The 12779-nt window shown below is 46.9% G+C and overlaps 1 protein-coding gene across 1 annotated transcript; it reads right to left on the reverse strand.

Moving 5' to 3' along the window:
* Positions 1 to 6584: 6584 nt before the first annotated feature.
* On the reverse strand, positions 6585 to 12330 carry SHISA2 (shisa family member 2). The gene is made up of 2 exons (XM_039873057.1): positions 11953 to 12330; positions 6585 to 8747 (listed from the first exon to the last, which is right to left on the reverse strand). The coding sequence occupies exons 1-2, from the start codon at positions 12284 to 12286 to the stop codon at positions 8194 to 8196; spliced, it is 888 nt and encodes a 295-aa protein (XP_039728991.1). The 5' UTR covers positions 12287 to 12330; the 3' UTR covers positions 6585 to 8193.
* Positions 12331 to 12779: the final 449 nt, after the last annotated feature.

A 12779-nucleotide genomic window follows, 5' to 3' on the forward strand; every position in this document is an offset into this window, starting at 1 on the left:
CAGAAAAATCTGTGTGCCAGTCTACATAATGCCTAGTTATAATAGATACTACATTTAAATAAATATGGCATTGCCTTGGCCTAAGGATACCTCATATTAAATTTGTTTTGACATACTTAAAATCCCTATGTCCAAATATTTTTTCTCCATCTGCAAATATTAACCACATGGTGTACACAGGCATTGTACGAGGTGCTAAGGAGTCGTTTAGCCATGAAGAAGTCTTGGTTTCTTTCCTCAAGGAACTCACCACCTAAGGGACTTGTACACTGTTAAATTTGGTACCAGACAGTGTGACATAGGGTGCAAGCAAGTGCTACGGGAATGGAGAACAAAAAAAATTATGCCAGAGGAGCAGAAAGCAGCGCCATCCCAGCCCCAACCTCCACAGCTTCCAGCTCCTATACCCTGATTTCGGAGGATTATCGGATGACATGAAAACAGCAACAAAGAAAAGATCCCAATCCTACGTGGCTAGGTGTGGTTTTAAAGATGGTTTAAAATTTAATTGAAAAAACCTGCGACTTACAGAAAAGCAGAGCCCCTGGAGAGTAGTCGACAGACGCGGCACCCTATTAAGAGAAGGCTGTGGTGACAGGCACTGTCATCTTAGATCACTTCATCTGCCCAACTGTCCTGTGAGTAGATGTGACCGTGAGTCCCACTGGAACCCACTGAAGCTCCGAAAGGTCTCCGGGATTGTCGCATGTCAGCGACGGCAGAGAGATTCGAATCCAACTCTTGTCTCCTCCGAAGTCTGTGCTTTACCGCAAGGAATACCCTCTCAAAGGATGCCCGCCGGGTCCCCACCGATGAGAACGCCGAGAGAACGCTGTTAAACTCAACTCCGATGGAGCTTTTCATTTTTATTTTTGCAACAAAATGGGATGTATGAGCTGCTTTAGGTTCAATCACTGACTTTATGCACAGTTGTAATAAGTAGATTCATATGTTTGCGACATACACAGAAAGACGAGGAAAGTCATTCAAGCCAGTTACTCACTTCCAAAGTCACAGCAGTTGGTACCAGTTCCCGGCTTCTTTAAAATTCTTTGGCATTCCCCAGAATGAGGCTCATTGTGTCCCCTGGGGGCACCAGTTAGCAGGTGCCCCCTCTCTGAGCAAGACAGGGCTTTTCCTTCAAGCTTCTAGATTCTAATACCCACCTGCCCCCCACTTCCTCCCTTTGTCCCTTTGGCCCTGGGGGTGGTGACTGCTTTGGGCAGTCACTGTCTCTGTGTTGCCCCAGCGTGCCCTTTCGGGGTTCCAGTTTCCTAATACGTGTTTAACCGAGTCCTTATACAAGTTCTCTCTGTTAAAAATAACTGGTGTGACAATGGCTGTTTCTACTGACATAAATATACATATCCCTATGATACTCCTAGAATTCTACCCAAAAGAACTGAGTGGTTATGTTCACCAAAACGCATGTTTGAACATGTGGCCAACTGTGTTATTCGTAACAGCCCCAAACCAAAAATAACCCGAATGTCCATCAACGATAGAGTAGATAAATAATTATGACACATTCATGCGATGGAATACTATACAGCCGTGAAAAGGAACAAACTATTGCTCCATTCTACATTAGTTGTAACGCCGAGTGAAAGAAGCCGGTTACAAAAGCGTAGTGTGTGATTCCATTTCTGTGAAGTTCAAAACCAGGCAAAACTAATCTATGGCGACAGGCATCTGAACAGGATGTGGACAGGATTCTTTCTCGCTCTTCATCTCGGCAACAGTTTAAAGAGCTGTTCATTTAAGACTTGTGTGCTCGACTGTGTGTAGGTGAAAAGTCAGTAGAAAATTAAAAGAAAATGACTCAGTCTTTGTCTCCGACTGAGCCCAGTTGGTCCAGAGAGGTGCTGAATGGCAGACTAGAGAGAAAAACTGTGACTTTACAAAGCCACGGTACAGAGAAACGAGACAGGCCACTTGGTACTGACCCGAGGGTCAGTGAAAGCCAATTCTGTACAAGTATTTTAGACAAACCTAAAACACAAGAAATGTAGTCCATCCCAGGTAAAACTAATTAGTAATTAAAACAAAAATAAGGAGTCTCTCCTAAGCTAATTCTGTTATAAGGAGCTATATATAGTTGACATATTTTGTCAATATAAATTATGTATTTATACTGGGCAGGTTAAAAATATCTGAAAAATCTGTATTATAAAAGCCTATTGGCAGTGCCACTGGCACTGCCCTATGTCATATCCTTTGTCACCTCACCAACCCTGGGAGGTGGGCGTCGTTAATTCCCTCGGACAGAGGGCACGCACAGGCTCACGAAAGCTCACGGCGAAGGCCACAGCACAGGTGGTGGAAACGGGTCCACCCAGCACCAGAAGCTCAGAAGAGCCGATTACAACTGAGACCAGGGAAGAGCTGAGCGCTGCAAACTAGCTCCAGTTTTAAAAAATCGACCAAGATTTGAGAGCAGAGTCTTGGATGAGAAAGCCTCATATAATAAGTTATTTCTGTTTCAAATTTTCCTGTGATCATTCCGTACATGTGTATACACACATGTGGTAATTTTATACACATGTCGCAGATGGCAATCAGTCTTCCACAGCTGTTGTGTCTGCTGAGTAAATAACGTCTTGTGTAACCTATGTTTTTTCTCAGTGGAAAGACCTACACTGCTAGGTTAAAATTAAGACGCAAGTTTTAGGTTTAAAATCATCCGTAAGGCAGCCCTCATAAACTTTTTCCCCTTTTATTATCTCTTATTTACAAGTTGATGTAACAGCATTCATTTTTAATTTCTTGCTCTTGATTTGAGTCTAGGTCCTTCAATTTGGGGTATATGCGTTAAAGGTGTTCTGAAGACTTAAGTGTGAAAGGCAAAATGGCCCTCACAGCCAACTCCACGAAACTGTCATTTACCTCACAGTGATTCTGCCACTGCGTGGGAGGCTGCGGTAACTATGCAAAAATGCCTAACACCTTGGACAAGAATAACTGTTTTTCCAGGGTTTTATTTTTCCACTTTTCACTGATACATGAATCTATCCAGAAGAACAGAGGGCAAAAAAAAAGCAAATGCAAAGCAATGCACTAAAACTCATTTACTTAGTGCGTTGCTATAATTTTCAGGAAAAGGTTTAATCATTTCTGTCGTCTTTCACTTACTCAGCCGCTTAAAGGCACTCGGATCACGATGACATCCATGTTTTAAATTAAGAAAACATTTTCAGAAGGCGAAGAAAATATTTATGTAAGTATTTTGGAATGGAGGGGCCCAGTGCAAATGGCTGATCTCAGGCATTTACAGAAAGGGGAGGGAAGGATGGAGAGAGAGGAGAGAGAGAGAGAGAGAGAGAAAGAGAAAGAGATGGAGAGAGAGAGAGAGATGGAGGGAGAGAATGAGAGTGTCCTCAGGCTCTACCCGCTATTCAAGGAGAAGAAAAGCAAGATTAAGTTTGAGTGATGGGGAATGGTGTTCTTATTTACATGCGCGATTTATTCCTCCTTGGAATATTTAGGCTGCTCCTTTTAAAAGTGAAAAGCTCTCTAGAGATGCAGCACAAGGGTGTGCCTGCCCGAAGGCCAGGTCCAGACCCGGTGCCAGGCTCCCAGGCACTTCCTCGGGCTATTGAAGACACCGCCATGGGCCACTCTGTGCTGAGATTCCTCCACTCAAGATTCTGAGCTTCCTCGACGCTTTGATTTTTCTCCTGCTCAAAAGGCCAGGGAAATAAGCAAAACGGGGAAGTGATCGCATGTTTTTTTTTAAGTCCTAGAACATTCCCTTAGCCAGTAGTTCTGGTACATTATTCACTCTGCAGACACCCAGCAAGTCCCATCAGGCCGGCAGCTGCCTAGGCTGTGGCTTTTCCATCCTGTCTGTCTGATTTCTCTGTCTGCCCACCCTAACCCCTCTCCCCCAGTGCCGACGTGCCCCCCATGCCCATTCTGTGAGCAGAGGTCTGCAATGGACAGCGCAGTAAAATGCCCATGATACATTTTGATGCTGCCATTTCGACTGACTGGAGGAAGACCAGGCTGAGTTGATGAGAAGTCTCCATTCTAAAGTCCACGAAAAAGAAACAGACTTATTCCTTTTGAGCATTTAGGAAGCTTAAGCAACTCAAAGCAAGCATCTGCTCGTGAATTTAAGCCACTTGAATGAATCACTGAGGACACGTGTGGTAGTGAGCAGAAGACCACCGTGAATTTACAGGACACAGAGACTGAGCCTCTGAGAGAAAAAGGCACCAAACCTGAGCACTAGGACCCGGTAGGTAGGGGCCAAACTGAGAAGAGTCTGCATTATTCCATACTCTTTCCAATCCCCACTTTTAGCACCAGGTAAATTTTTCTCCCCTCTGGTAGGATTGTAAACTGGTGCAGCCACTATGGAAAACATAATGGAGGTTCCTCAAAATATTAAGAACAGAACTACCGGATGACCCAGTAAGTAATCCCTCTTGTGGGTATCTACTGAAAAAAATTTGAAAACACTTTTCATAAAGATGGGTATGTACCCCAGCATCATTCACAGTGGCCGAGACATGGAAATAACAGGAGTGTCCTTCAGGAGGTGATTGGCTAAAGAAGAGGTGGTCCATGCGTATCATAGAATATTCCTCAGCCATCAGAAGAGATAAAAGACCGCCACTGGGGACACATGGATGGATCGTGCTAAGTGAAATACGTCATCCAGAAAAAGTCAAGAGCCATATGATTTCACTCAGGTGTGGGATATAAAACAGAAAGCAACAAACGAACAAATCAGACAAAACTCATAGACACAGACAACAGTATGGTGTTTCCTGGAGGAAAAGGGGGCCAAGTGCATGCAACGGAAGGAAACTTGACCTTGGGTGGTGAGCACACAATGCAATACACGGATGATGTATTATAGAATGATACACTTGAAACCTCTATAATTGTATTAACTAAGGTCACCCCAATTAATTTAATCAATTTTTTTTTTTAATTAAGAGAAAAAAAATTCTCTTCTGTCCTGCCCATTCGCAAACATCTGCCCTGACTTTCCCTGCCAACTCCATTCTAAACCTCACGGTTTCCTCCTAAGGGAATGCTTCTGAAAGAAGCTTAAATCCCAATTTGTAATACCACAAGGAGAAAACATCCATCGCCGAAGTCACGAAATAAAACTGTGTCGATTTCTTGAAAAAATGAGCTCAAGGTCAACTTCATAGATGAAGTATTTCTTTCATTAGTCAAGCATCTAGGAATGTGATCAGAAGTGGAAGGTGAGTATTTGGAAAGTAAATATGCTAAACCCAAATGCGTTTGTCTTAAGGCCACTTTGGATGTTGGTGTTGTTAAATTTTAACCTTCTCGGCTGCAGTGGAAATGAGAGGAAATGCATGGTTTCCGGGCTCTTACATGGACATAAAAAGCTGCTTCGTTTCTTGCCTGCAGTAAAAGGGTCTGACTCTCCCTCCTACGCATGGGGATACAGAATTCCCCTAGAACCGTCCTGAACCCATCTGAAGGTTTAGATACAGAAGAACATGACAGCAGGAAACTATTTTTTCAACTGTAGCTGCTCCTTTTTTTCTCCAAGACTTTAAAATATTTCTACTGCGCGTAAATTATACCTTATAGATTCTGACTTCGTGACAATAAGGAAGGTGTACTTAACCGGGTAATTGAACTTTTTTACTTGGCAGCTAAGTTTCCTTAGTTTTTACCAAAATCGCAAAGATATGAGGGTGCTTCCGATGATATTTTTAGAAAGACCAAACAGGACTTAGTGAAAATCTCATCATTTATTAAAGGGCACTTTGGCTTTAATCATGAGATTTAATTACCACATAGAAAAAAAGGAAAAGTTAGATGACCTTATGTAAGAGAAGCAAGCACTCTCTTACATAAACACCCTCCATCCCCGTATGTTGATAAGAGGCTGTCCATGATGTCACAGAAACACCTGTAGAGGGATTACTGAACTATGTATGGCCCAATGGTGAATTGGGCCCACTGACTGTTTTTGAAAGCCCTAGAGTTTAGAATGGTTTTTACATTTGAAATTGAAAAAAAAAAAAAAAAAAAAAACAAACAAAAAGCAGATTTTTTTGTGGATGTAATAATCAAAATCAGTATGGTTTCAATTGACCCCAAGCTGTCTGTTGCTTAATATGGTTGCTTTTTTTAAAGCCACAGAAGTAATGAAAGGAGTTAGTTAAGTGTTGAGACCATAAGGCCTGCAAAGTCTAAAATACTCACTGTCCGGCTCTCTGCTGAAAAAAAATCATTTGCCAGTGCCTACGCTGGGGTGCTCCCTAAGGTCCCTTTCACTTCCGGGCTTCTAGGAATTTTACTTCCTTAGATAAACCAGAATCCTCCATCAAAGATGATGTAGCCTGATCATATAATGATCCCAAAAGAACTGTCCCTTTTTCTGTTGTCGACATTCCCCATGGAATATGTAAAATAACACTCACTGACTCACAGAACACACATATAAACTTCCCAGGTACTAACTACTTTTAAAAGTAGGTTCTTGGTTCTAGAAAGCAGTATTTATAACTTTGAGTAATTGTATTCTATTAATAAGTTTAACAGATCATCTAGAACGAAAATGAAAAAAACCTCGACTCCCCTAGGAATTCATACCATAAAATATTTATTAATAAGTAAAATGATTTTCCCCTGCCTTTGGTAATTAAAAAAAAAAAATGAGTATCTTTGTTGATACCAATTGCCAACAATAGTTTGACATTATCCAGTCATGAGCTAGATGACAGGTAGACAGATGACAGATAGGCAGATAAATGGTAGATAGGGTAGATAGATAGAAGATAGACAGCCTATAGATATTGACATAAATATGTAAAAGACCAACCTTACAACGTTTTGCTTAACAACAAATCTCAGTTTTTGCTAGTAGTTGGAAATTTACTTGCACATAAACTTATTTCTTATAAGTAAACAATACACAAATAAATTCACTTGAATTTCATAACTCAGAACACCGGTAATGAATATAGTGCTTGCTGAAGAATAAGAGAGTAAGGAAAACAAAAACTAACTGTGGGGAAAGAAAGGCAATATGTCTTTGAAAAGCTTTTCTCTTGACTTAATACTCCCGATTGCATGAAAAATAAGCCATTTTGATAACGAAGAGTATAAAAAGCCTTATGATCTGCAAAGTAAATCGTACTTGTGGCTTAAATTTCATCCCAAGTCTTGGATTATGGCTGAGGAGTGATACTCAAACTTCATAAAGCGTTTCTTTGATCCTTATAAGGAAAAGAAGAAAACGTGTCATCAGATCTCGGCTGATCTTCGCTTATAAGAACAGTCGTCATCTGTACTTGGTACAGCATAGACATGGGGATCTGACAACCAAAGAGGAAGAAACGCCAAGCCACACGCGAGGCAAAAGTCAACGTAACTTGGAGAAGTAGCAAGTGATAGTCCATGATTTCAATACAAAAAACATCTAATTACTACTTCTCAGATGCCATTGTAAAGTTGGAAAATTAGATCGTACGATCAAGAAGGGAATGGAGGATTTTATTACTACACCACCCACTACTTCAAGATGAGAAAAATCCCAGAGTTCTGAAATGTCATTAGTTAACTATACAATTTCTTCCAGTCTCTTTTTAACGTAGAAAATCACTTTGTAATAAGATCTCTACACAAGGTAAAAAAGCACAAAATAGACCAAAAAAGGCACAAAAATAGACAAAATATATATATCTTTTCACAATGAAATTAAGATGTGCCTGTGAAACACTGAGATCGATGACTAATCTCACAGAGTTCAAACTGGATTTCTTTTTATAATAATTGTGTTTTTTACATCTTCCCCTAAACTTTCGATGCTTATAAAAAACTTACCCAGGTAAATGGGAAGAAACAGGTACTCTGACATGGTACAGTAAAAAAAAAAAAAAACAACAAAAAAGGAATAATAATAATAATGACATAATTAAAACGCTTGATCTAACCGTTTACAAAATTCTTTCGACAGCCGTACCTCAAGGGCACTTAAGGGTCCAAGCATTTGTCAAACAGGGGTTAACAACGCAGGCATCTCCGAGTGATGCTCTTCCCATCATAAGTCATGCATGCACTGGAAGAAAATGAAGCCATCGAAAAGATTCATGCCGTGAACAGCAGCGGCGTGCACACTCTGAAAATCCCTGCCAAGTCCACCACGGCCCGGTTTTCCTCGGCCTCATATAGGGACCTGGCTAGCACCGTGAGTTACACAGTCACAGCTGGGTACATCTTCTGTTCATTGTTAGTGTGGGGGAAGGGCGCCTGGATCTGCCTGTAGCCCGGCTGCAGGCCATCCATGAACGGGGGCACAGGAGTCATTGGCACCGGGTCGTGCTGCACCGCGTACCCCACGTACGGGGGGTGCAGGTACTGCCCTTGGTGGGGCACAATTTGGGTGGCCTGCTGACAGTTTAGCACAGAGAAATTCGTGGGCATGTTGACATACACGTTGTTCATGGTCCCCTCGGGCAAGCAACAGTTGGTCTGTGACCTTGTTGGGGGCGCCCGGGCCCCTGAGTTGGCGCTGGAGCTGGAGCTGGCGGCTGTGCTGGACTGACGGGAGGATGACCCTCGGGACGTGCTGGCGCTGGGGATCATGGGGATGGTCTCCAGCAGGCGGTTCCCTCCCGGGGCCCGGCTCTGCTGAGGCTCCTGCTTAGGCCGGAGGCATCTGCAGCAACAGGCCGCCACCAGTGACCCCAAGATGATGAAGGCAACAAACACAGACCCAACGATGAGGAAGGGCACGTAGATGGGCACTGGAGGACAAAAACACAACGTTATGACTTACTGTAAAGATGGAGTAAAAATCAGTGACCGGCAGAAGGGATGCATAATGAGTAGCGCTGATGCTGGACCAGGACTCAGGTAGGCCGGCGTGTGCGCTTATTAGCAGCCCATATGCACCGACCTTTATCGAGTGGAGTGCTCCGGGAGAGGCAGTAGAGCCTGTAGGCATGGTGGGCCAGCCGCCCCTCCCCCACACCACTCTGCAGCTGGACTCACCAACTTCAACACTGATTGATGCAAATACCCAACTCAGCAAAAATATGTGTCATGTTTTAAGACGCTTCTAAAATTCCCATAATAACTGAACTGCCCACACTTAAGTCTGCCTTAGACAGTTCTAGGATCCATTTGGAAATGAATTTAAATTCGAAAGGCTTTTTCCTTCCCAGAAAGTTACATACTTTGCGAACTCCTTTTACCATTATTTAGCAAATACTTCTTTCATAGGCAAATAAATCAAAAGCTAAGGTCAGACTCTTAGCTTTTGGCTAAGCTAAAAGGCATGACCCTTTCCAGAAAGAGTCTGTAAAGGACAGAGGTCAAAGAATGGTGAGTCCACACGTGCTTGCCTCATCGAGGCGGGTCCTTGGCTGGCAGGCCTAGCATGGAGCACAGGATGGTGGAAAGGGGAGGTGACTTGTGTGTGGGGAAGTTACTCCAGACACGGGACAGCATGGGACAAGGTACCAAGAAGACACTTGTCCCAGGAAGGAGAGCTGCCCAGCAAGGCAGCCGGCAGGCCCCGCGGGGCTGGGGTGGGACAGCCACCTGCAACACTGGATGCCGTATGAGGAACTACAGGGAAAGCCTGCAGAGCAGAAGCACGGACACCATGTTCGACAAGTGAGGGTGACTCTGAAAATTAAACTGTAAAAGACAATAATATCACTAAAATGGGTAGCAAGCTCCGTTTTTACATTATCTCACTTTTAAAAATCTGTGGGGACAGCAGCATGGGGCTTCCAGAAGCCGGACACACTGGCTGGTGGGGGCAGAGAATCGGGAGGGGCCTGTACAACGCCCCAAGCCGCTTCTGTGGAATTCCACCCAAGGTTACCAAGAACCTTCGGTTTCTGATGTGTTCCTGCCATGTCCTCGGCTGTTTGACGGAAAACACATGAGGACAGGGGCAAGGTCAGCCTGGTCTCAGCAGAGCACAGCACCGGTACAGTGACATGGGCCGACCTCTGAGGTCACCACGTGAAAGATCTGCCCTTGACCGTTTGCTGGAAGAGCCGCCTTTCAGATTACGCTCCTTTTGACGGCCTTGGTCCTCTTGGAGTTGGGGTTTTTAGACTATAGGAGCAGATGGAGCCATGGAGAAATGGTGCCTTAGAAGCAAAATGAATTTTCTAAGTATTTAACCAAAGTTGACCTTTGCAGATTTCCTTAACCTTCAAGGCTGAACAGAGTAAATACAGGATTGACACCTGGTGTCCCTTTAGCAGGTAGAAATGCTTGCCACAGTTTGCAGCCCAGCTGGTTTTGTCAGGACTGTTCCAATTACACTGTCACTTCAGGCTAATTACAGCACATGAGGGCAGTGGATACGGACTTTTCCATCCACATACTATAAATATTTCATTCTCTAAACTAAGAAAGCAGCCCTAAAATATGTCACCAAGAAGTAAACAGATAATAGTTTTTAAAATCCTAAACATTATAGCAAAAACCAGCTGAAAGCAGTCTAAGTCCACATAATGAATTCTGGGGAGAAATAACTGTTCTCTTCCTAGGGTTTTTAATTGGAAGCGTCAGTAACTACACAGAGGTAAGGAACGCTGTGCTTCTCTAAGCCCTGGGCACTGCTTAATTAGGCATGTCCTTCTTGACTGCAGAAGAGGCGTGAGAGGAACAGAATTTTTAGGAAACAAGATTTAAAAGTAGAGTGAAGAAGGCACCCACGCACATCACACAGCGTCATGGGAAGTGTGCTGCCCACTTATCTGTCCAAAGCCAACCTAACTTTTTAGGGGCCAGGAATGAGCCCAACTTAGCAGACACAGGGAGGGAGCAGTTCCCATCTCTGGCTCATTTTTCAAGGTTTCATTCCACAGCCACACACTCCGCAACGCTGAGCTTGTATTTTGAGATGGCACCTTTTCTGGAATTACCCTCAGTTCTCCTCTCTTCAGAGTCAATGCTGCGGAACAACAGGAGTCACTCGCTAATAAAATGCTTGACTGCAAAGGGCCCAGCCCTGAGAGAGCTGCCTCCGAGACCGCTCTGTAAACACAGCCGCCATTCAACGCCACTCAGTGCCAAGCTCGGGCAGCGCGAAGCCTGGGCTCAGATTGCTGGCAGAAAAGTCCTGTCTTCACCATAACCAGCTGCAGAAAAAAAGGGGACCGCCCCCTCTGCTGGCATGCTTGCCATCTGACCTCTACCCCTGAGCCCACGACCTAAACGCTCCCTCCCAGACACACGTTGATGAGGGCCCTGGAGGGAGGCCGTCTGGGAGGTTTGTGGAAGGCAGAGGAAGTGGAACCTATCAAATTCTTTCACGGGTTTATTTTTCCAAGTCTAGCTTTGCCGATTGAAAAATACAATCTAAAAAAAAAAAAAATCAAAGCCCCAAAGAGCGAGGCTGGGCACAGCTCTGATGTCACACCTACCAAGACTGGCAAGGTGAGAACTGGGCAGAAACCGGAGAGGCCGGGCCTGGCAGGGGAAGTGCGGCGGTGTCGGAGGATCAGAGTCCCCCAGATCTGGTCAAGTGCGTCATCCACGGTGGGCCTTGACGAGCCGACATGGAAGTGCCCCTGCCAGACCGCTCGGGAGGGGACACACCCTCACGGACGGCTTCCTCGGGTGCTCCCAAGACATTAACCCTTCCTAGAAGTTAGACTTCTGGGGGCAGGAGGCATGGAGGGGTCACAGAAGCCCTTGGCCGTGGGGCTGTCTGCTGCCCTCCCTGCCTTAGACGTGTGGCTTTCTTGGGAAAATTCCAGACAAGCCACTCTTTGGCCCACAGATGGGGAAACCGAGGCCTGGGGCGGTGAAGCGCCTCCCTCCCTCGCACACGTTAACGGCTGGGCCAGAAGGCAGGCACCTCCTCCTGGTCCGAGGCCCTTTTCTGCTCCTAATTCCTCGCCCCTCTCCAGGCTCCCGGACCCGTGCCGTCGAGGCGAAGCCCACCCTCCTCCCCTCTCGCGCTCGGCCCGGCCGCCCTACCTGCCGAGCCGTCTGGGCCTTCTTTGTCCGCCCGGCCAGGCTCCCCGGCGCCCTGCTGGCGGTCGTTGTCGCAGCCGCCCTGGTCCAGGCGCGCCTCGGCGCTGGAGCAGCAGTAGCGCAACGCGCAGCTGCCGCAGCAGATGGTGGCGTCGCCGCCGTCGAAGCGCTCGGGGCACTGGAAGCCGATGCGCCAGACGCCCTGCGCGTCCAGCCAGCCGTGGCAGTACTCGCCGCTGGCCCGCGCCCCCGCCGCCAGCAGCGCGGCCAGCAGCAGCTGCAGGAGTGACGCGGGGACCCGGGCGGAGGCGGCGGACGGGCGGCGTCCGCCCCACATGGCACCACCCTGGGCGCGGGCGGCGCGTCTCCAGAGGGCGCACAGCGGCCCCCGGGAAGGCGCGGCCCTCGAGACCGGGTCCCGGTGGTGCTGAGGCCGGGACCTCGCCACCGAGTGTCTCTTCCGCGGCGTTTCCCGCGCGGGCCACTGCCCTCTGCCGCGACGTCCGGGAGGCGACGACGCCGGGCCGCTGGGCCGGGGGGCTCCTAAGCCATCCCCTCCCTCAGCCGGGTGGCCCGGTCCGGAAGGGGCAGCCCTGAGAGCGGGCCCGCACCGATGGCACTCCCCCGGTGCACACTCAGAGGGCCCCCGGGACTGCCGTCCCGCCGCCTCCGGAGGCTTCACGGGCGACAGGACCCTCTCCGCGCATCCCCGAGGGGGGCGATCCCTCGACTCGTGGGGCCGCTGGGCGCGCCGCTGGGGACCCGGAGCCTGGGCGCTGCCGCGGGGTTTGAGACTCGGGCCCCGCGCACGAGTCGGGGGGGCCTCCTCC

This window comes from Pteropus medius, unplaced genomic scaffold, assembly GCF_902729225.1.
Source record: "Pteropus medius unplaced genomic scaffold, Ma_sr-lr_union100, whole genome shotgun sequence".
In the NCBI taxonomy this organism is placed as follows: Eukaryota; Metazoa; Chordata; class Mammalia; order Chiroptera; family Pteropodidae; genus Pteropus; species Pteropus medius.